Source organism: Symphalangus syndactylus, chromosome 2 (assembly GCF_028878055.3).
Source record: "Symphalangus syndactylus isolate Jambi chromosome 2, NHGRI_mSymSyn1-v2.1_pri, whole genome shotgun sequence".
NCBI lineage: Eukaryota > Metazoa > Chordata > Mammalia > Primates > Hylobatidae > Symphalangus > Symphalangus syndactylus.
Window position 1 is genome coordinate 136,956,988 of NC_072424.2, and position 22,994 is coordinate 136,979,981.

Consider the following 22,994-nt stretch of genomic DNA (forward strand, 5'->3'; position numbering starts at 1 on the left):
TGCAATCATGGCTCACTGCAGCATCGAACTCCTGGGCTCAAGCGATCCTCCTGCCTCAGCCTCCTGAGTAGCTGGGACTAGAGGCATGAGCCACCAGGCCTGGCTATTTTTTTTTTCTTTTGTAGATACAGGGTTTTGCTGTGTTGACCAGGCTGGTTTTAAACTCTTGGGCTCAAGCAATCCTCCTGCCTCGACCTCCCAAAGTGCTGGGATTACAGGTGTGAACCACCACACCCAGCCTAATAACTATCTTTTCTAATCTCCGTGTCACCACTATGCTGTGGTACTATTACTATCCACATTTTACAGGGGAGGAAACTGGCATCTGGAAGTTTAAGACCCCCACAGACAGCTGGGACCAAATTAAAGTTCAGCTAAATCACCAGCCTGCTCTCCATCATGCTGCTGCCCTGTATGGCCATTTTGGAAATTTCTGGCTAAAATAACTACTTGATAGAAAAGAACTACTATTGGTTCAGCATTTCTTCATTTATCCAGAGAACTTCTGTTGAGACCCTGCTGGTGAGAGCCCAAGGTGGATAAGGTTTGCCCCATCTGGAAGGCACCTGGGCTGGCTCAATTATAGGGAGGCAATGCCAAAGGCAGTGGGAACCTTGAGGAAAGAACAACTCACTCTACCTGCGGCAGCTGGAGTGGACTTCCATGACATGGTGACATTGATGCTGAAGTGGGTTAACCCAAAGAGGAGAAGAAGGGGCAAGAGACTTGGAGAGGACTCAGCAAGGTGACCTGGGAATGGGAGGCGTGGGGAGTTTGGGAAACTACAAGTATTTCCCTGCACAATGGGAGGAGAGGGAGGAAGTAGGAGAGAGTAAACCTTCTTAATGCCACACTAGCTGGAGGGGCTTCATAAGAAGGCAGGTGACGTTACTGATGTTTTATTGAGCTGATGTTTGCCATTGAGGATTGGAAGAGATGGGAGTGAGGTGAGGCGGGTGCTAGATGAGATCAGTCTTGAAGCCACTGCTCCTCTGTGGTGGCATGAAGGATGAAATGGGCCGAGCAGGTAAGGAGACAGGTGCAATAGTCAGATGCGAGATGATGAGGGCCTGGGATGAGGCAGAAGGGATGGGTTAGAATGACATGGTCTTGGTCATTGAATGGATTTGGGGGAAGGAAGAGAAGGAGAACATTTTGGCTTCTGCCTCACCCCATTGTCTCAGTCTCGTGCTAAAGGGGACTCTCTGTCTTGACTTTGTGGGTGCATACTCGAAAATGGGGTTTCAGGCTGGGCGTGGTGGCTCATGCCTGTAATTCCAGCACTTTGGGAGGCCAAGGCAGACGGCTTACTTGAGGTCAGGAGTTTGAGACCAGCCTGGCCAACATGGTGAAATCCTGTCTCTACTAAAAATACAAAAATTAGCTGGGTGTGGTGGTGGGCGCCTGTGATCTCAGCTACTCAGTAGACTGAGGCAGGAGAATCGCTTGAACCCAGGAGGCGGAGGTTGTGGTGAGCCAAGGTCACGCCACTGCACTTTAGCAAAAAAAAAAAAAAAAAAAAAAAAAAAAAAGGTGGGGGGGTTTCAGGGTGGCTATTATCTAAGTAAAAGGGGATGGGTTTTTAAGTTCCTCTGCTTCATTTGTTCACTTCTATTATTCATGCCTCTAGCATGAATCTGCAAGCAGAACCAGTCCCAGTGGAAACTGTGGTGGAGGAGGTTCGAAGTGACAGGGGGCACATTGTGTAAAGTTGCTGTCCTTTTTGTCTCCCGGCCGCTTCCAGCCTTGCACTGGGTCTCTCCCTGGTTACAGAGTACAGCATTCCAGGGAAGAACAGTTTGGCAGAAAATGAAAACATTTGGCATATAGTAAAAATAAATAGAGATCTGCAATGAGGAATCTTAACCCTGAACAATTCATGGAGAAAATATCTTCTGGGATATTTGAACCATCAAGAGTTGGGATAATTTAACATATGGGCTATAAAATGAGGAAGAAGGAAGGCAAGTTTAAATGATTTCTTTAATTAGAATATCTTGGTGAAATTGGGTTATAGCCTCCTGGGACCAATTGTTTTATTTTATAACTTTTCCTTAAATTTTGTTTTGCAAATTTTTCACTATATCAAGAAAGCCTAGACCAAATAAACTACTGAAACATCTGGGCTCAGAACTATGAGGCCCCCACATAGCTGTCTAAAGCACAAGAAAATCCAGGTTCAAATCCCAACTTCACTGCGTACTCGTGCTGTGACTTTAGGCAAGGAGGTAACCCAAGCATCAGCATTTCGATCCTCAAGCTGAGAATAAAAACACCAAGGATAGGTTGCTCTGAGGACCAAATTATAGAAATAATATGAAAATGTTATACTACTACCTGGTCCACAGGCAACACAGAATAAAATGTTAGCTCTTTATTACATCATTTAATCCAAAGAGACCAAAGTCACGTGTAGTGGCATTTGGGCATACCAGCAGGCACACAGGAAGTCTCATGGCCCAGCAGAATTGCCTTACTTAGCTTCTCTCTAGAGACAGCCTTCATTGTGTTAATGAAACAGAGGTTGGCCAAGGTCTATGACAGCACAGATCTTCCTGTCAGAAGTGAACTCCAGGCAGGGGTCCATTCTAGCTCCTGTGTTAACAGCACAATGTAAGAGACACTAAGTCTGTAAGAAACTTGAAATAGCCCATAACCTTCCTCACATCCTCCACCTCCTACTAAGCTCTGGGCCTGTCCCACCTTTGTGCACAGACTGGAAGGTGTGCTTTGTTGACAGTGGGGTAACGTAACTGTGCACATCTGCTAATGGGCAAGGTGGCCTGGCAGAGGAATGGTCTCAGGGGCTTCCCCTTCTGCAGAAAGGACGGTGGAGCTCACACCCTGAGTTTAGAGAAATGACCAGTCCCTTTCTTTCTTTCTCTCCATGCTCCATGGGTTAATCTAATAATACCCATCAAAGGGAAGGAAGAGCCACAAGGGTCTTTTTGTTTTATTTTTAGCAGAGCCCTCCTTCCTGTCTGGTCTTCCCCAGTCCCTCACTTAGGTCCCACACTCTGTGGTGAGGCAGTCCTGCTAATCTGCCTTACAACCAACTTTCCATCGTCTTTACAATTAGGAGTTACTGTAAAAAATAGACCAGGAACAAGGGAATATACATCCTTAAAAGAAAAAACAAGGCCAGGCATGGTGGCTCACGCCTGTAATCCCAGCACTTTGGGAGACCAAGGCGGGTGGATCACGAGGTCAGGAGATCGAGACCATCCTCTCTAATAAAAATACAAAAAATTTAGCCGGGCGTGGTGGTGGGTGCCTATAGTCCCAGCTGCTGGGGTGGCTGAGGCAGGAGAATGGCGTGAACCCGGTAGGCGGAGCTTGCAGTGAGCCGAGATTGCGCCACTGCACTCCAGCCTGGGTGACAGAGCGAGATTCCACCTAAAAAAAAAAAAAAAAAAAAAAAAAAACAGAAAAAGAACTTATAGGAATTTAGCAGTAATTACAAGTAATTACATCCTCACACTATCCTGTAAATTCAGTCCATTTCAGTTTTTAAATCAACATTTAAGGAAAATAACTAATATTTGTTGAGCATCAAGGACTTGATCCATTAACATCAAATCTTTAGTAATGCTCTGTAAGTGAGCTCTATTTTCCTTATTTCATAGATGAGGAAATGTGTGGCCAAGCTTAACAGAGCTCCAAAATAAAAAGACAGGGATTTGAAACCATCTGTGTCCAAAGCTCACACTCATTTCCAAACTCTGCCCGGCTCATCACTAAACCTAACAGCCTCGACTAAGTGAGATAATCCAGCACGCTTGGTCAGAAGTTTCATCTCCCAAGAAAAAGCAGATAAAGCAAATTGCTTTAAAAAAAATTTCCATAGGTATTTGGGGAACAGGAGGTGTTGGGTTACAAGATTAAGTTCTTTAGTGGTGATTTGTGAGATTTTGGTGCACCCACCACCAGAGCAGTATACACTACCCAATTTGTAGTCTTTTATCCCTCATCCCCCTCCCACACTTTCTCCAAAGTCCTCAAAGTCCATTGTATCATCTTATGCCTTTGCATCCTCATAGCTTAGCTCCCACTTATGAGTGAGAACATAAAATGTTTGGTTTTCCATTCCTGAGTTACTTCACTTAGAATAATGGTCTCCAATTCCATCCAGGTTGGATGGAAACAATGATATAAATAGGTGAGACTTAATTAAACTAAAAAGTTTCTGAAGAGCAAAAGAAACAATTAGCAGAGTCAATAGACAACTGGCAGAGTGGGAGAAAACTCTTCATGGTCTGTACATCAGACAAAGGACTAATATCCAGAATCTACAAGAAACTCAAACAAACTGAAAAAAACCCAAACAATCCCATCAAAAAATGGGCTAAGGACATGAATAGACAATTCCAAAAGAAGATATGCAAATGGCTGAAATACATACGACAAAATGCTCTACATCACTAATGATCAGGGAAATGCAAACCAAAACCACAACGCCATACTCCCTTACTCCTGCAAGAACGGCCATAACCAAAAAATGATGGATATTGGTGGGGATGCGGTGAAAAGGGAACACTTTTACACTGCTGGTGGGAATATAAACGAGTACAACCACTATAGAAAACAGTGCAGAGATTCCTTAAAGAACTAAAAGTAGAACTACCATTTGGTCCAGCAATCTCACTACTGGATATCTACCCAGAGGAAAAGAAGTCATTATGCAAATTACTTTTAATAATGAGCTCATCTCTTAGAGCAGGGCTGGAAATGCAGGGCCTTTCTGCAGGTGTTGACATACCACAGAATCACACTGGAAAATGATAGAAAACAAAATATCTTACTTCTACTTAACTAGTCATATGCTTTATTTAAAAAAGGATTTTTGAGATTATAATGAATATTAAACAATAAACTTGGGCCAGGTGCAGTGGTTCATGCCTGTAATCCCAGCACTTTGGGAGGCTGAGGCGGGTGGATCACCTGAGGTCAGGAGTTTGAGATCAGCCTGACCAACATGATAAAACCCCATCTCTACTAAATACAAAGAATTAGCCGGGCGTGGTGGTGTATACCTGTAATCCCAGCTGCTCAGGAGGCTGAGGCAGGAGAATTGCTTGAACCTGGGAGGCGGAGATTGCAGTGAGCTGAGAATGCGCCATTGCACTCCAGCCTGGGCAACAAGAGCAAAATTTCATCTCAAAAGAGTAAAATAAAGTAAAATAAGATAAATAAAATTGAAAAAATAGGATTTTTAGTAAAGGAAATTTCGTTTAGATTTATTACAACTAACATGAATATAACATTTTATTTCTCTGAAAATAATAAAATTGGAATCTGCTGATAGACTGATAGGAAATGTATGCATGTACATACATTTCTATATCTGAAAACATAATTCGTGATGATGCAAAACATTGCTAGGTAACTTAGTGACTAGATAGAGGATTACATATTCAGCTTGCTGAACCATATAATGTGGGCTAGTTGTGAGCTCTGTCTTCATGCTGATTTTCCTAAATGCTATTTAAAGAACACTTGAGATTTTAAAAATTCCTTCTCCTTGTTCTTGCTGTAGCTAGGTACATATTTGTTTTGTATGTTTTCTTTTTAGAAGGAGGCTCATTTTTAAAAACACAGAAAAAATATAAATAACAAAAAAGCAATAATTCATAAAGCCACTACCCACTGGTATCTGTTTTAATGTCTATGGCTTTATATTTTATTTTGGTAAATGATAGCATCTGTCTTCTTTATTTGTTTATCTTCACACAGTTGCCTTGGCTTTTTGGCACATTTAAGAATTTAATAATCAATGATGTTTAAAAAAAAATCTCTTGATGATTTTGATTGGCATAGCAGTTATACAGTAATTTGAGAAGAAATTGAGTCTTGCCATCCATGAATGTGGTACAGCTCTTCAAGTCATCTCTCATTTCATATTTAATTAAAACTTTCTCTATAAAGGTCATGAAGATTTTTCTTAGATTTATTCCTATTTTTAATTTTTTGCAATTGCAAACTAGATCTTATTTTTACATTTTAAAACTTTTGTTATTTCCAATTTTTAAATTAAAAAAGTTTCTACCTGTTTGGGTATATTTTAATTCTGCTTTTCTCTATTTTTTTTTTTTTTTTTTTTGAGATGGAGTCTTGCTCTGTCACCCAGGCTGCAGCGCAATAGTGCAATCTTGGCTCACTGCAAGCTCCACCTCCGGGGTTCATGCCATTCTCCCGCTTCAGCCTCCCGAGGAGCTGGGACTACAGACGCCCGCCACCACGCCCAGCCTGCTTTTCTCTATTTTTAAATTTAGTGATTGATTTATGTATTAATCTCTCTTGTTTTGTAATAATTGCATATAAAGTGTATAGTATTTTATAACCTGGGCTAGTTTTGAAGTTTTATACTTAATAGCAAAACAAGAGATTCCATTTTAAATAGTAAATTTATTTTAATAACATGATTAAAAGTTTTGCCATAATTGTATTTAAAGATTTTGAAAACCAAGATAAAGTTTGTGCATGCAAGTATCTGTAGCTGAAAAAATATTAAGGTAGTGGTTTTACAAACCAGGGTGGTATGTATCACTTGCGCAGTGACATCAGTACATGAGAATCTTTTTTGTTTCTATGAAAGTACTGATGTTGCATCATCTGCTTATTAAGTAATTGTTCTTTTTTTAAAAAAATCTATTTTTGGGTTAAAACAAGATTGCCATCTCTCCTTGGATGGTTTTTCACATTGAATTACTGTTTCATCATCTGTTAGCCTATTGTGGATTTGATTTGGAATAAGCAACTGATCAATAGAAGAAGACAAGTGCTTATATTTCACTGAAATTTTAAGAAATATTGCCCATGTTGGTATCATTTTGCTATAATAGAACATTAAAATGTTAAAAATTTAAAATGTAAAAAACTTTTCTCATCAATCTTAATTGTACTTATTTTTGTTATAAGTGGTTACTTAATGAATAGATACTAACAATTTTAAGTCAATTTAAATTGATTTTATTACTTTTTAATCCATTGCTTACAAAATTTGTTACAATACTTGGAAAACAGTTTTTGAAGTAATTGAAATTTATTCCTGTCTCACACATGTCAATGGAGTAGATTTTTAGGTTCAAATAAAAATTCTGAAGACTTAGACTCAATATTTGTAAAGGGAAGAATCTTTGGAATTCCATGAATTTTAAAAATCTTCAAAATATATTTAAACATATTAAATATATAACAGAAAAATTCCATGAACAAAATCTCAAACCATTTTTTATTTATAAAAGTTATACTTTTGTTCAATGTAGACAATTTGAAAATACAAAAAAAGAAAAAAGCCAACTTTTGGGTAATTCATGAGAATTTTGAAAAGATTTTGAGAATAACTTCTCTGTTTGTGGGTATAAACTTGAAAATTTAAGATTCCACCCTTGACCTAGAGCGTGAGGTCCAGCATGGGCCAGATTCCCCTTAGGCTGATCCTAGCCTGCTCCTTCCTCTGGTCTTTTTTTCCATCCATGTTTGACCCTAATGTGTCTTTCCTGGCCTACATGAGTTTTTGCTTGGTCCCTGTCGAGCTGCCCTGCATAAGAGCTTGCATTCTGGGGCCGGTCTACTTGGGATTAAGTGTCAGTTTCTCCACTTAACCTTAGTGGGACATTGGGCAAGTCTTCTAACCTCTGCTGGTACCCTCATCTGTAAGATGATTGTAAGAATAGCAGTGTGGGCCGGGCGCGTTGGCTCACGCTTGTAATCCCAGCACTTTGGGAGGCCGAGGTGGGCGGATCACGAGGTCAGGAGATCAAGACCACGGTGAAACCCCGTCTCTACTAAAAATACAAAAAATTAGCCGGGCGTGGTGGCGGGCGCCTGTAGTCCCAGCTACTTGGAGAGGCTGAGGCAGGAGAATGGCGTGAACCCGGGAGGCGGAGCTTGCAGTGAGCCGAGATTGTGCCACTGCACTCCAGCCTGGGCGATAGAGCGAGACTCCATCTCAGAAAAAAAAAAAAAAAAAAAGAATAGCAGTGTGCTGTATTTAACTCATCATTTGACGAGTCTGGGCAATAGGATGTTCGTGCACACGAGGCAAAGGCCTGACACATCCTTGTGAGGCTAGGTTTGTCCTCTTGCATTTCAGTTGTCATTAGAAACACATGCCCTGAGTATCCATCCTGCTGGTCCTAGAAGAATAACAGACACTAGAGAATGCCTGAACTTAACCTGTGTTGGGCACCCAAGCCCTCTGGGTCCAGCTTAGATCAGCAGAATGCTAGACAACCTGGAGATGCCAGAATAAGATGCAAATGCTTGTTTTCATGAGCTACTGTGTTTTGAGATGGTTTGTTCTGTGTCATTTTTGTGACACTAGCCAATTAAAATAGTACCTGCTGCATAGAGGTATTATAAAGGTAATTAGGCACTGTGTCTAAAGTACTTCAGAGCTTATCACAAAGTCACAGCTTAGTCAATGTTGGGTTTTTGAGCTCAGTTTCCAAACCGCTGTGTCATGTCCTGCCTCCCTAACTGTTTCCTCCCAGTGGGCTGATTTTTCCACCTTGAGACTCTCTTGTGAAAGGCACACATTGCAGCTATGGTGGCAATGCACCTGGCCTGATTCCTGGGACCAGCCTCTCCTCACACACAGCCCCAGAGTCAGAGGGCAGATGCCTGTGGATGAGATTCTCTATGGATACGATCATTTCATAGTTTCAGATAGTTAAAGTGAGAACACTACTCATATCAGAAACACTTAGAAAGATTCTAGAAATAATTTTCTTTCTACCATTTTTTTCCCTTGCCAGTATTCACCTGAGTAGTGAAGATAATCTCTGCTTCCTAGAGAACCCAGAAATAAAGCCACATGTTTACAACTAACTTATCTTCAACAAAGCTGACAATAACTTTCATTGGGGAAAGGACACCCTTTTCAATAAATGGTGTTGGGAGAATTGGATATCCACATGCCGAAGAATGAAACTGGACCTGTATCTCTCACCATATAAAAAAAATCAACTCAAAATGGGTTAAAACCATCCGAAGACCCAAAACTGTAAAAATACTAGAAGAAAACTTAGGAAAACTCTCGTGGAGATTGGTCTAGGAGAATAATTTATGACTAAGACCACAAAAGCACAGGCAACAAAAACAAAAATAGACAAATGGGACTTAGCTAAACTAAAAAGCTTCTACACAGCAAAAGAAATAATCAACAGAGTAAAGAGACAATCAGTTGAATGAGAAAAAAGATTTGCAAACTATTCTTCTGACAGGGGACTAATATCCAGAATATACAAGGAACTCAAACAACTCGACAGGAAGAATCAAATAATCCCATTAAAAAGGGGGCAAAGGACATGTATAGATATTTCTCAAAAGAAAGTATACAAATGGCCAAAGATATATGAAAAAAAAATGCTCAACATCACTAATCATCAGAGAAAAGCAAATCAAAACAACAATGAGATATTATTTTACCCCAGTTAGAATGGCTGTTATTAAAAAGAAAAAATAAGATATGTTGGCAAGGATGTGGAGAAAAGGAAACTCTTATACACTGTTGGTGGGAATGTAAACTAGTACAGCCATTATGGAAAAGAGTATGGACATCTCTCAAAAAACTGAAAATAGAATTACCATTCTATCCAGCAATTCCACAACTGGGTTTTTACCCAAAGGAAAAGAAATCAATATATAAAGGGATTCTTGCACTCCTATGTCTATTACAGCACTATTTACAAGACAATGATGTGGAATCAACTAAGTGCCCATCAACAGAAGAATGGATAAAGAAAACATGGTATATATACACAGTGGAACCCTAGTCAGCCATAAAGAAGAATGAAATCAAGTCACTTGCAGCAATGTAGCTGGAACTGGAGGTCATTATTGTAAGTGAAATAAGCCAAGCACAAAAAGACAAATACCACATGTTCTCCCACTTAGATGTGGGAGCTGAAACATTTGATCACATGGTGGTAGAAAGTGGACAGATAGACAACAGAGATGGGAAGGGTGATTGGGGTAAAGGGGTGAGGATGAAGAGAACTGCATTAAAGGACACACATACAATTAGATAGAAGAAATAAATTCAAGTTTTAAAAAATAATTTAAAAAAATTAGAGATGAGATCTTGCTGTGTTGTCCAGGCTGGCCTTAAACTCCTGGGTGCAAGCAAACCTCCCACCCTGGCCTCTGAAAGTGTTGGGATTATAGCTGTGAGCTACCATACTGGGCCTAAATTCATTGTTTGGTAGCAGAGCAGGATGAGTATGGTTAAACAAAAATGTATTGTATGTGGGTGATGGATATCCTAAATACCCTGACTTGATCAGTATACATTATATACACGTAACAAAATTTCACATGTATCCCATACATTTGTACAAATAAGAAAATTTTTTTTAATGTAATCTACTGTTCCTGTGGATGGAGGTGACTTTTTCCATGAAGCCAACAATCTCAAGAAAAAAATTGTTAAATAATATGTAAAATGAAAGTTAACATCAACTTTCTACTGCCTTAAAGTGTCAAAAATAAGCCAGAATTTTTTAAACAAAGGTCAATAATTCATCTAAGTAAGTTGTCACTTGACAAATGGCAACATACCATGAGGCAGTATTATAACTCTGAGACTTGGGCAGGCATGCAAGGTGCGATGAAGAAGAGATACCAACTTTGCAGAGCTGCTGTTGGCTACCAAATACATCAAGACGTATGAAGCGATAAACCTGGTGCCTGGGCCATAGGAATGATCGATCTTAGTATTAAAATTTGGCGTAGGCTAAGTGGAGATGGGTGGTAATGAGGTCATCCTTCATAAGTGTCCAGCGGGGAAGACAAGGGTCAGGACAGCCATGGACATTTGGATGGCTATGACACCAGGGAACAAGCCATGATGAGAGCTTTTATACATTTCATCACATGTAAAGCATTTCATGAATAATTAGGAATAAATACGAATCTTGTTAGGTCTGTTTCTATTTTATCTACTTGGATCACTATTAAAGATGTTCTTTTTGCCTCTTTGCCAAATTATTTTGTTTTGAAAACAATTTTATAGCATTGCAATTGTGACAATTTTTTTCAAAATAGGTAACTCATAAAATGAATTTGTTTATTTATTTTTGAGACAAAATATTGCTCTGTTGTCCTGGCTGGAGTGCAGTGGTATGATCTCAGCTCACTGCAACCTCCACCTCCCAGTTTCAATCCTCAGCCTCCTAAATAGCTGGGATTACAGGCGTGCGCCACCATGCCTGGCTAATTTTCGTATTTTTCAGTAGAGATGAGGTTTCACCATGTTGGCCAGGCTAGTCTTGAACTCCTGACCTCAAGTGATCTGCCCACCTCGGCCCCCAAAGTTCTGGGATTGCAGGTGTGAACCACCACATTCAGCTCCATAAAATGAATTTAGAAGTACTCAAACTTTCACATAATCTGTGATTACATTAAATAGTGATTGAGAAGAGTTAAAATTTAGTGAATGAATTGAGCTTATGTTTTTTAAAATCTTACTTTAATTTGACAGTTATTTTATGTTATACTTACACTAATATTAGCTAATAGTTTACTTAGCTCTGTAATAGCTTTTAGTAGGAAAAGTGTTTTGAATGCAAAGGTATGCTGATGTATGTCCCACAATAAGACACAATTAGACACTGATCCCTCATTATCACCAGTGTCCTCTATGATGCCTGAACCAATCCCCAAATCTCAGTGCTCACATTACCTGACTTGGGTATGGGATGTCCATAGGATTCTTTGTCAAATCTGGCTCCTTTTGAGAGTGAAAGGGAGCATGATTAGTAATAACACCAGGACGAAAGCAGATGTGAGCTGGGACCTTCCTGGGCAAGCCAGTATAAATGACTAACCCTATCTCACAGCAGCATTTGCTGAAGTTACTCACTCTCCCCTCCTTGATGCACTTTCTTTACTTGGTTCCAAAATGCCACAGTCTCATGATTGTCCTCCCACTCGCAAGCCTCTCATTCTTGGCCTCCTTTGATGGTTTCTCCTCTTCTCCCCAACCTTTTAATGTTGAAATATCCAATATATGGTCCTTGGTCCCCTTTTCATTTTTCATTACATTCAGGGCTTTAAATATAATCTGTATGTCAATGAGATGGTTTAAAAAAATATGTCCACCAACGCTTGTTGACTGGTTTTAGTGAGTAGATGACGGCAGAAATGATGGAATGTCATTTCCAAGATGAGGTTATAAAACTATTGTGGTTTTTATGTTGGGTACTCTTTCATTCTCTTTCGGCTCACTCATTCTGGGGTAAGCCAGGGGCCATGTGAGGTTCACAGGATGAGGATCTGAGGCTTATTAACAGCCACACAAGTGGGTGTGGAAGTGGATCTTCCAAGGCCTGCACCAACTGTGTGAGTGAACTTGGAAGCTGATCCTTCCTCAAACTCGCCTTCAAATGAGGTAATGAAGTCATCCTCATTACCTATTAGACTACCTGTTAGACAGGACTGCAGCCCTGTATAACACCTTGACGGTAGCCTCTAAGACAGAACCACTCAGCTACATGGCTTTCAGACACCCAACTCACAGAAACTGTGGGTTAATAAATGATCCTTTTTGTAAGCTGCCAAATTTTGGAGCAAACTTGTCCAGCAATAGAAAACTAATACGATCGACTCCCATATCCAACTGCCTCCAACCATTTTCCTTCAGACGTCTAACAGCATCCCGAGCCCACACGTCCAACAGTGAACTGCTGATCTCACAGCTCCAGAACCTGCTCCACTCCAGCCTTTCTCATCTCAGTGGACGGCAACTTCATCCTTTGTTATATTATAACTCTGTGATTTGGGCAAGCATGCAAGGTGCGATGAAGAAGTGATACCAACTTCACAGAGCTGCTGTTGGCTACTAAATACATCAAGATGTGAATTCCAGGCCAGGGAATTTCAGTCCTCTTTGATTTCTCCCAAAGGAGAGAAAGCACCGCCTCCAATTTGGCAGGTTGGTCTCCCCTTCAAAACGAACTCAGAATCCAGTCCCGTCTTACCGCCTCGGCTGCAGTTTCTCCAGTGTGAGCCACCATCATCCCATGCCTGGATTTTCTCCAGTCATCTTCTAACACTTCCCCTTCTTCCTACCCCTAGCATCTCCCTGAGCCCTACACTGTTTTCAGCAAAGCAGCCAGACCGAATCTTTTAATACAGAAGTGAGATCATATTATTACTCTGCTGTCATTTTTTCAATGGCTTTCCATCTCACTCAGCAAGGAAGACAAGCCAAAGTCCCACCAAGGGCCCATGAAGCTCTGTTTGATCTGCCACCTGCCACCTGCTGACCTCCTCCCCTGTCCTTCTGCTCTTGCTCCCTCCCCTCCATCCCTGCAGGCCCGCCTGCAATTCCCCGATGTGCTTGGCACGCTCCACACTCCGGGCTTCTGCTCTTGCTGTTTCCTCTGCCGTGAATGCTCTTCTTCTGGATATCTGCTTGGCCAACTCCATATTTTTGCTCAAAACTCCCTTTTGCAATGAGGCCCACATAGGCCACTCTAATATTGCAACTAACCACTCTCTTGCTGTGAGTTGCCAATTCCTCTTGCCCAACTCTCCTTTCCCCCCATGGCACGTACCACGTTCTAACAGACTAGATCATTTACTATGTTTCTGATCTATTTTCTACCTCCCCTGGCTGGCACATAAGTTCCACAAGAGCAGGACTCCTTTTCTATTTTATCCCAAGTGCCTAGAATAGTGCCTGACAGTATACCAAAACCTGTGGAATATAGCAAAAGCAGTACTAAGAGGGAAGCTTATAGTTACTAAGTGCCTACCTCAAAAAGGAGGAAAAACTTCAGATAAGTAATATAATGATACATCTTAAAGAACTAGAAAAGCAAGAGCAAATGAACTCAAAATTAGTAGAAGAAAAGAAATAATAAAGCTGACAGCAGAAATAAATAAAATTGAAATAAAAAAATACAAAAGATCAATGAAGCCAAAAGTTGGTTTTTTTGAAAAGTTAAACAAAATTGACAAAACTTTAGCCAGACTAAGAAAAAAAGAGATCCAAATAAATAAAATCAGAAATGAAAAAGGAGACTTTACAACTGATACTGCATAAATTGAAAGGATCATTAGTGGCCACTATGAGCAACTGTATGTTGATAAATTGGAAAATCTAGAAGAAATGGACAAATTCCTAGATACGCACAACCTACCAAGATTGAACCAGGAAGAAATCCAAAACCTGAATAGACCAATAACAAGTAATGAGATGGAAGCTATAATCAAAAGTAGGCCAGTAAAGAAAAGGCCAGGACCTGATGGCTTCACTGCTGAATTCTACCAAACATTTAAAGAAGAACTAATACCATTCCCACTCAAACTATTCTGAAAAATAGAGGAGGAGGGAATACTTCCAGACTTATTCTATGAGGCCAGTGTTACCCTAAATTCTTCAAAAATCAGGTTGTTGGATAGTTCAGCCTTTGTGAAATGAGAAAGTCAGGTTATGTCCACATGTGAATGAGAGCATGGGGTGAAATTCACACTGAATTTACACTTTCAGCCTAAAACAAATAAAGAGATTTATTTAAGTTCACAGATGTGGGAGATGTACTTTTGCAACTTTTATTTTAAAAAATAATGTTGAAGTTGTGTCTATTTTATTCTAAAACATGAGTTTTGGCAAAGAAATAAGACCTTTTGTGGAGCAAAGTGAATGTTGTTAAATATTGGTAAATGCTGGTAAATATATCCAGTAAAGGTCTTAAGCTTGGATGTTCCTTAAATATGTCTGATGATTTAAAATATATTAAATCCATCAGAGGGGGCAGCCAGGGCCAGCTCCATGAACAGGTGACCTGTGCAGTCCCTGGGTCCCCAGGCTTGGAGACCCCTGTAGTTGGCTTATCGTTCTGCTCCTGCTGTGTTAAAATTCCTATTACTCTTTGAAAAAAGGGCACTGTCTTGCAGATTGTGTAGCCGGTCCTGGGGGTGGTTATTATCAATTATGAATGGCTATTGCCTCAGTGGAAAAGAATATTTCAAAACCACTTGGGCAAATTATGAAATATGCCTTTGTATGTCATACTGTTTATAGTAAAATGCAACTGAAAACACTTCCCTTTGCCTGTGGAGTCACTGGCTGTGCTATTCTTGTCAACGGATTGCTAAGGCTCTCCTGGACGTTTATTTGCTGAACCTAATTGCACAGATCTGAAAACAACCATGTGGTCATAATTCACAAGGCTTTAAAAATCAGGTATCTAGTCCTATAAAAAACAGTAAAACTTCTTTAAGATAGTTCCTCATTACACATATTGGAATATGGTACCAAGCATATCTTGAAAACTTACAGTTGAAGATTACTCTACACTAAAAATAGAAAAATTAAATAAATTTTCCAAACACATAGGAGTCTCACTCTTTGAATTCAACAAAACCAAAACACCACACAAAGTAAAGAGTCAATCATGATTCCTTCCCTTTGTCCATGAAGGCTGGCAGATTTTTTTAAAATTAATTAATTAACTAATTATTATTTTTTTTTGAGATGGAGTCTCGCTCTGTCACCCAGGTTGGAGTGCTATGGTTGGATCTCAGCTCGCTGAACCTCCACCTCCTGGGTTCAAGCCATTCTCCTGCCTCAGCCTCCCGAGTAGCTGGGATTACAGGCGCCCGCCACACGAGCCTGGCTAATTTTTGTATTTTTAGTAGAGACGGGGTTTCACCATGTTGGCCAGGTTGGTCTCGAACTCCTGACCTCAGGTGATCTGCCCGCGTCGACCTCCCAAAGTGCTGGGATTACAGGCGTGAGCCACCGCGCCCAGCCGAGGCTGGTGGATTTTAAACCTCTCTGCTACGTTATAAACTCTTTGAGAGCTTGGACTCTGACTCCAGAGTATGGCAAAACGGCTTGAGTGGAGCAGACCCTCCATGTGCCGGGAGCCATTAGCTAATAAGTGATTGAGATTCATTTCAGGCTGGTGGAGGAGACTGAGATCTCTTCTCTTTTTGTGAGCGGGTGGGGCCTCAACCCTTCTTGGAAAGCACATCAGAAAGCGACTCTACTACATAGGAAACACTGCACACACGTGCCAGCCGGTTCTAAGCTCTGATCTTGTAGTTAGTTCTTTCAATCCCCACCCCAATCCATCCTGTGAGGAAGATGCTATTTTTATCTCCATTTTACAGACGAGAAGACGGAGACACATAGAGATTAGTCACAGTTGGTAAATGGCGGAGGGGAGATTCAACTCCCTCTGGGTTCCAGAGTCTGCGCTTTGATCCAGTTCCCTGGGGCCGTGTCCCCCAGCATGGGGAAGAGCTGGCTCAGGAGGAGCGGGCGCAGCCTCCCGGGTGGTCGGAGCAGCGCAGGCGGAGGCGCAGAGGCAAGAAGGAGCTGGTCTCTTTGAGGGCGAAGGCGGTTCATAGGGTGTGTGCACATCTAAACCGGCTCCTTCGAGTGTGCCGCCACCCTCATTCTCAGGGAAGGGGCGGGGAAGGGTTCCTGGGATCGTCATCCTTCCTAAGCACCCCAGTGAGTGTTCAGTTCCCGGCCGCTGCTAGTGCCCTGTGCCCAGTGGGAAGCCAAGTGGCCAGGCCTAGCGAGATCTCCGGGCGCGGTGGCCCGTGTGTGCCTCTAGCCAGGCCGCCGTGGCCAGGGCTTGGTGGTGTGTTTGACGCTAACCGTCCATGTCAACTCTGCGCGTTTCCCCAACACCCCGCACTGACCCTGTCCCCCTGGCTGCTGGTGACCCCTGACTCCCTGTCCTCCTGACTGCTGGTGAGCATGCTGAGCCTGTTTAGAGGGGCAACTCGGGGAGTTCCTGAATGCAAAGTGAGGGGTGGTTCAGGCCACACACCTGTGAGTGCCCTGGGTACCAGCCCGCGGCCCAGAGCCTGGCTCAGGAGCTCAGCTGGGGCGCTCGCGGAGACTGTGACAAGTGTGCGTTCTGAGCCGTGGCAGGATTTCCCCAGCTGCTGTTTGTGTCTCCCCGGGGCTTTCTCGGGTCTCTGAAAACAACACATCCCGGGCTGGGATACGGGGGGAGGACACCAGATGGGTTTTGAATTCTTTGAAATCTCCAAGCACCTAAAAAAATAATCACGGTGGGTAGGTGTGAGAAGCTCTTCAAAATGTGGCACATTTCCCCCAAAGCTTAAAATAGAGCTTTTCAAAGGAAATTGAATGGAAGTATAAAAATATGTAAATGCTCTTCCTTCCTACAAAACAGAAATAATGTTACAGGCATCACCCCCGGCCCCAGGCCCCTCCGTTGTCAGCACCAGCCGTGCCAAATACGGCCCATGGCTCTGGGTTTCTCCCTATATTGACTCTGACCAGGGACATCAACACTTCCCCCAGGGGACCCCACTATTTCTCTGATGCGTTCTATGTGCCTAATGTCTGTGTTTATCTCCTGTTTTTTTTTGTTGTTGTTGTTTTTGTTTTTAAACTAGTGTGGGATTTTTTGGAGGCTGTCACATGTTCCTTGGGCCTGTAGGGTTTCTTTGTGAAAAATATACCACATCCTGGGAGATGTGGCTCCAGTCCAGAGGCTGCTCTAATGCGCACATTGAGGAAGTGTTCATTGCAGAGCTTTCCAAAGAGAAAAATGGTGCAGGTCATGTTAACTCAGTTATTGACTTTCTCAATTTCTGATTTCAACTTTATTGCTATAAACACATGATTCACTTTTAGTCAAACCAAAAAGTCAAGTTTGCGTAGGGCTTTTTTTTTTTTTTAAATGATGGATTTTCTCTACTTTTCTTGTCCTAGTTTTCTACCGACTAACTGTGTGATGTCGTCCCAGGGATTCAGCCTCTGGGTGCTTTGCTTGTGAATGAACGGGGAGGAAGGACGGAGCCACCTAAGCCTGTGCAGGCTGGGAGCGCCGGTAACGTGGGCCAGGCTGGGTCCCAAGCTCTGGGGCCCCTTGCGAGTGCCCTTGGGTGTTGCTAGGGTCTTGGAAAGAGATTGAGTTTTAGGAGAGAGCAAGGCGATGACTGCCACCAACTCACCTCTGCTTGGCAATGACCAACCAGTCCCTGAAGAGGAAGAGGTGCCTCCTGGTGGTCTCGGGGCCCTGGGTCAGCACCACGGGGCTGTGAAGGACAGGCTCAGCGTGCTTGAGGGGCAGGCCCAGCTGCAGGGACAGCTGCTCGAGGGTCACTGCGGATGCCAGGCTCTTCCTGAGGGTGGGGGAGAGTGGGATCAGTCCTGAGGGAAGAGGGTTCCACTGGGAGCTGGCGTGCAATGCCTGCGATGTCTCCAAACACCAAGTCGCCACTAGTGTGGCTTAGTCAGAGTGGAAATCAGCAGGAAAAAAGTGCAGACTTTTTTCTTAAAATTTGAACTTAAACAAAATGAATTTACAATAAAGCACAGCAAATTGAGTCAAATTGTTGGACCTGATTCAGGTTATAGCTAATCACTGCTAGTAATGTCAATGTTAAGGATTTCCATGAGAATTTTAACCGAAGGCAATACTTTCCAAATATTTTCATGCCATAGCATACACAGCAAAGATAGCATTTATATCACACTCTGAGGGAAACTGAGGTAGCCAAAGGCCTACCGGCCCACCCAGGCCAGCCCACACACAGAACGGAGAGGGTCAATGCCGTGGCTTTGCTGTAACTCATCTGTGGCACGTGGCTTAGGAAGCTCTAACATATTCCTTTGATTAGCAGGAGTTTTCCCTAAAGGTTAAAAAGGTCAGGGTTTCTCCCTGCCGCTAAGTCTAAACAAATGTCTCTAAATTCATGGTTTTCTTCCATAGAGTAATTTAGCAGCAGAGCAGATTAAATATTACCTGTGAGACTCCAGCGGTCATCATTCATTCATCTGGACTCCAGCATCTTTTCCCTGTGCTTCCTACAATGCTAGAGTCACCCAGCTCCTGGTGCCCTTGAAATATGTTCTCTTCCTGGTCCTCTACCCTGTGTCTGGGGCCGATGGTGAATTTAGGCCATGAGGGGTCTGTCCCGTGGCCTGCTTTTCCAGTTGCTTTACAGCCACTCCTTTCCATTCTAAACCCAGCAGTACTAACTCTTACAGGCACATCTTTTACCCAGGGAATCAAATGTGATATTTGAATAAAGATGAGTTGGGATACGTTTCTGTTATTTAAAAGGCAAACATTAAAACATTTTGATACTTGGCTGCATGCAGTGGGTCACGCCTGTAATCCCAGCGCTTTGGGAGGCCGAGGCAGGTGGATCACTTGAGGCCAGGAGTTTGAGACCAGCCTGGGCAACATGGGGAGATCCCCATGTTCAAATATTTCGCCCACATCGCCAGAGGCTCTGTAAAGGCCGCATGTTTTCATGTGCTCTAAATCTGCAGATGGTTGGGATGGCTGGGGTGACAGGTCAGAGCTTTGACCCACATTGTGTTTAAAGAAATTATTTGTGTATTTGTCTCCACAAAAAAATACACAAATTAGCTGGGTAGCATGTTCCTATAGTCTCAGCTACTTAGGAGGCCGAGGTGAGAGGATAGCTTGAGCTCAGGGGGTTGAGGCTGCAGTGAGTGGGGATTGCACCATAGCAATCCAGCCTGCATATGAGACCCTGTCTCAAAAAAAAAAAAAAAAAAGCAATACTCAGTGTTTTCCAAAAATCAATTAAGTGGCATGAATCTTGGATTTTGTGCCCTGATAATGGATTCCCGTTCTGGAGTGGGACTCTCCTGGCCTTTCCACCCCGCAGACACCTCCCACAGCCTCGTGAATAATTCAGAGCTTCCTCTCCATCAAGCGGGGGTGGGCGTCTATAAATGATACAGCCCAAAGGAAAGCCTGGGCGGCTCTGAAGTGGTGGTGTTTTAAGTCTTGCTGGTGGTTAGTTTGCTATTTAGGGAGGGAATACGATAGAGAAATTGGGTTTCAAACCGTAAGGCATGGGAACTAGAACTCTCTGCTCTGTTTTTAAATGGCTTCTGCTTCTCTTTGAATTTATTTGGAAAAATGCCTGGTTATTTCCATATATTTGAGAGATATATAACTCCCAGGTATGGAGCAAACGTTGTCTCTCTGGCTATACCCATCAGAGCCTGCTTCACTGCCTCGCCCAGAGGCCACCCTCAAATGCCTGAGGGGAAAGTCAATGGGTGAAGTGAGTGCTTGGGAGCAGTGGGACCGTAGAAAATGGTAGAAGTTGTGCTGGGTCCAAAGGGAGAGCCCATGAGGGCCACATAGAAATGCGGGCCCAGTGTTACTGCCAATGATTTAAAACGCCAGTAATCTGACATTCTATTAAATGTCCATTCATTCTAAACATTTCTTTCTTTCTTTCTTTTTTTTTTTTTTGAGATGGAGTCTCCCTCTGTCACCCAGGCTGGAGTGCAGTGGCACAATCTTGGCTTATGGCAACCTCCGCCTCCCGGGTTCAGGCAATTCTCCTGCCTCAGCCTCACAAGTAGCTGGGACTACAGGCACGTGCCACCAGTTCCGGCTACTTTTTGGTATTTTTTTTTTTTTAGTAGAGGTGGGGTTTCACCGTGTTAGCCAGGATGGTCTCGATCTCCTGATCTCGTGATCCGCCCACCTCGGCCTCCCAAAGTGCTGGGATTACAAGCATGAGCCACCGCGCCCGGCCCTAAACATTTCTTTAAACACAATGTGGGTCAAAGCTCGGACCTTTCGCCCCAGCCATTCCAACCATCTGCGGATTTAGAGCACGTGAAAACATGCGACCTGTACAGAGCCTCTGGCGATGTGGGTGAAGTATTTGAATATTTAAAATAAGATGTTATGAACCAAATTGAGAGGAACAGACCTGTATTTGTCAGATAATTATTCATTTGAGCTCGAAGAAGCGTGCACGTGTAGATGATCCACGTCTAGTCAAGTGAAGTAGGTCAAGTTTCTTTCCTGAGTATTCTGCTTGCCAGGTGCCTGTCCGCATGTCAGTCTTGGTCTGCCCACGATTTTTGCTTTCTTTCCCCTCTCCTTTGAACGCTGTTCCTCCTCATGCTCCCCGGCCAGTCCCCCACCCTCCTGCCCTATTTTGCACTTCCTTGTGATCCCAGGAGAACTGTACACTTGCCGGGGTTAATTTTTCTGACACACACAGAGACCTAATTTGGTGATGTCATTAAAAAAAAAGCACTCGTGTTAACCATATTTCACAACAAAGGCGCCTCAGCGCTCTCACCCGAGGGGAATTTTTTTTTAATGCACTGAAATAGGAAACAAGTGACGTGGCAAATACCTGGTGAACGGAAACAACTCTGCCCTTTGCCTTTCCATGCACTGATGAATTTCCAGCGGAGTGGGGCCTGCTGGTGGCTTCGCACAGCGAAAAGTGCCGCCGGGCCCTGCTGCATGGAGACCTGACCTTCTCTCCCCAGAACTTCACATGGGAAATGATCTAGTCAACTGGGGCCCTGCTCAGTTCAGCATCAGTTCCCAGCCTGAATCGACTTCAGGAGCCTGCTGGAAGAGGGAGAAGGAAGGGTGGTCACAGGTGCACCCTGGGAGTGGGTGGCGAGGCCTCTTAGGTCAGTTTGCCCAAATGCGTGCTCCTCCGATCTGAACTCCCAGTATTTGACTGTAGATTTGGCATAAAGGGATGGAGAGTAGTCCAGTATTTGGGGGCTCTTTGAATTACTGGTGACTTTGCAAAAGAAAAAAGTGCAGTTAAAGGGATTTCAGCCATAAGAAGCCTGACCTGGAAACCATCATTTCCTGGGCATCTGGGGTTTCGAGGCAACACAGCTGTGGGTCCTCCATCCCACACAGCCTGGGTTAACCTGCATTGGAGGCCCCCTGCACAAAGTCATGGTGCATACAGCTCTCCAAAGTCACGTTGTGTGGATGCAGTTGCCCTGAGGTGTATGTACAAGCCTGTCATCCACTGCTAAGCACCCACAGCATCTCATCTCATTTCTGGCAAGATAATCAGGTTTTGATTGGCAAGATAATCAGGTTTCTTTTTCAAGCCAGGCGTGGTGGCTTACACCTGTTATCCCAGCACTTTGGGAGGCCGAAGTGGGAGGATCACTTGAGATCAGGAGTTTGAGACCAGCCTGGGCAACAAAGTAAGACCCTGTCTCAAAAAAAAAAAAAAAAAAAAAAAAGTTTAAATTAGCTGGGCCTGTAGTCCTAACTGCTTGGCAGACTGAGGAGAGAGGACTTCCCTCAGGAGTTTGAGGCTTCAATGAGCTATGATAGCACCACTGCACTCCAGCCTGGGTGACAGAGTAAGACTCTGTCTCAAAAAAAAAAAAAAAAAAATTTCAAACTTGGTCCTCAACCTATGGCATGAGTTACGATTTTCTTCAACAGGGCTAACATTGACTGCCTGCCATGTGCCAGGCTAATCTCTTTACCCTCATTCTTTCTCAATCCTTACAACACTCCTATACAATTAGGGCCATTTTATAGATGAAGTAACTGAGGCTCCGTGATGTTAAGCAATCTGCAGACCACTCAGCTAGCAAGTGGCAGGGCTGTGAGCTGGAGTCAGGCCTGTCTGGCTCCAGGGACTTTCCCTTCTCCACATGATCAAATGTTGCCTTCTGGATATTTTTCATTTACTTCTTTTTCATCCACTGACGTTCCACACTCCTGTGGCATGTTGTCTGCATTACTTCAATAGTTTCTGCTATTTTCCTTGCATCAGACCTTAATTCCCTCAACTCTCTGTCCCCCTCCATCCTCCCTGTCACTGCCCGAGGAATTCTCTCAAATAAGTATGCCTCAGTCACTGCCAGGCATCAGAGCCCACAGGACTCCCCAGTCCCTTTAATCGATCTCGCCAGGCTCTGTGTGCTAACCCTTGACCCTCTCTGCTGCTTGCCAAGAGGCCCTCTCTGCACTTCAACCCAGGGACCACTTGCAGCCTAGAGTGGCTGTCTCCCTGCAAACCTGTGTCACCTACTTGTCTGGCTCATCTGCCTGTCTCGTCTATTGTAACACACGCGGTCTCTTTCATTTCCGCAGCCCCAGCACAGTGCCTGGAAGTGGGACGTGCAGGCACTATGGAAAAAGGACTTGGGTGGTTCAGAAGGGAAATGAGGCAGTGGAGGCAGAGGCAGGGAAATAGAACCC

At 43.2% G+C, this 22,994-nt stretch overlaps 1 protein-coding gene across 1 annotated transcript in view; it reads right to left on the reverse strand.

The window, feature by feature from the left end:
- Window positions 1-1,027: 1,027 nt before the first annotated feature.
- LOC134733499 (uncharacterized) overlaps window positions 1,028-22,994 on the reverse strand; it is a 44,851-nt gene continuing 22,884 nt past the window's right edge. Inside the window, exons 3-4 of the mRNA XM_063623067.1 lie at window positions 17,959-18,129; window positions 1,028-1,070 (exon numbers count right to left, since the gene is read on the reverse strand). Coding sequence (XP_063479137.1) covers window positions 1,049-1,070; window positions 17,959-18,129 — 193 coding nt within the window. The 3' untranslated portion in view covers window positions 1,028-1,048. The remainder of the gene's footprint in view (window positions 1,071-17,958; window positions 18,130-22,994) is intronic.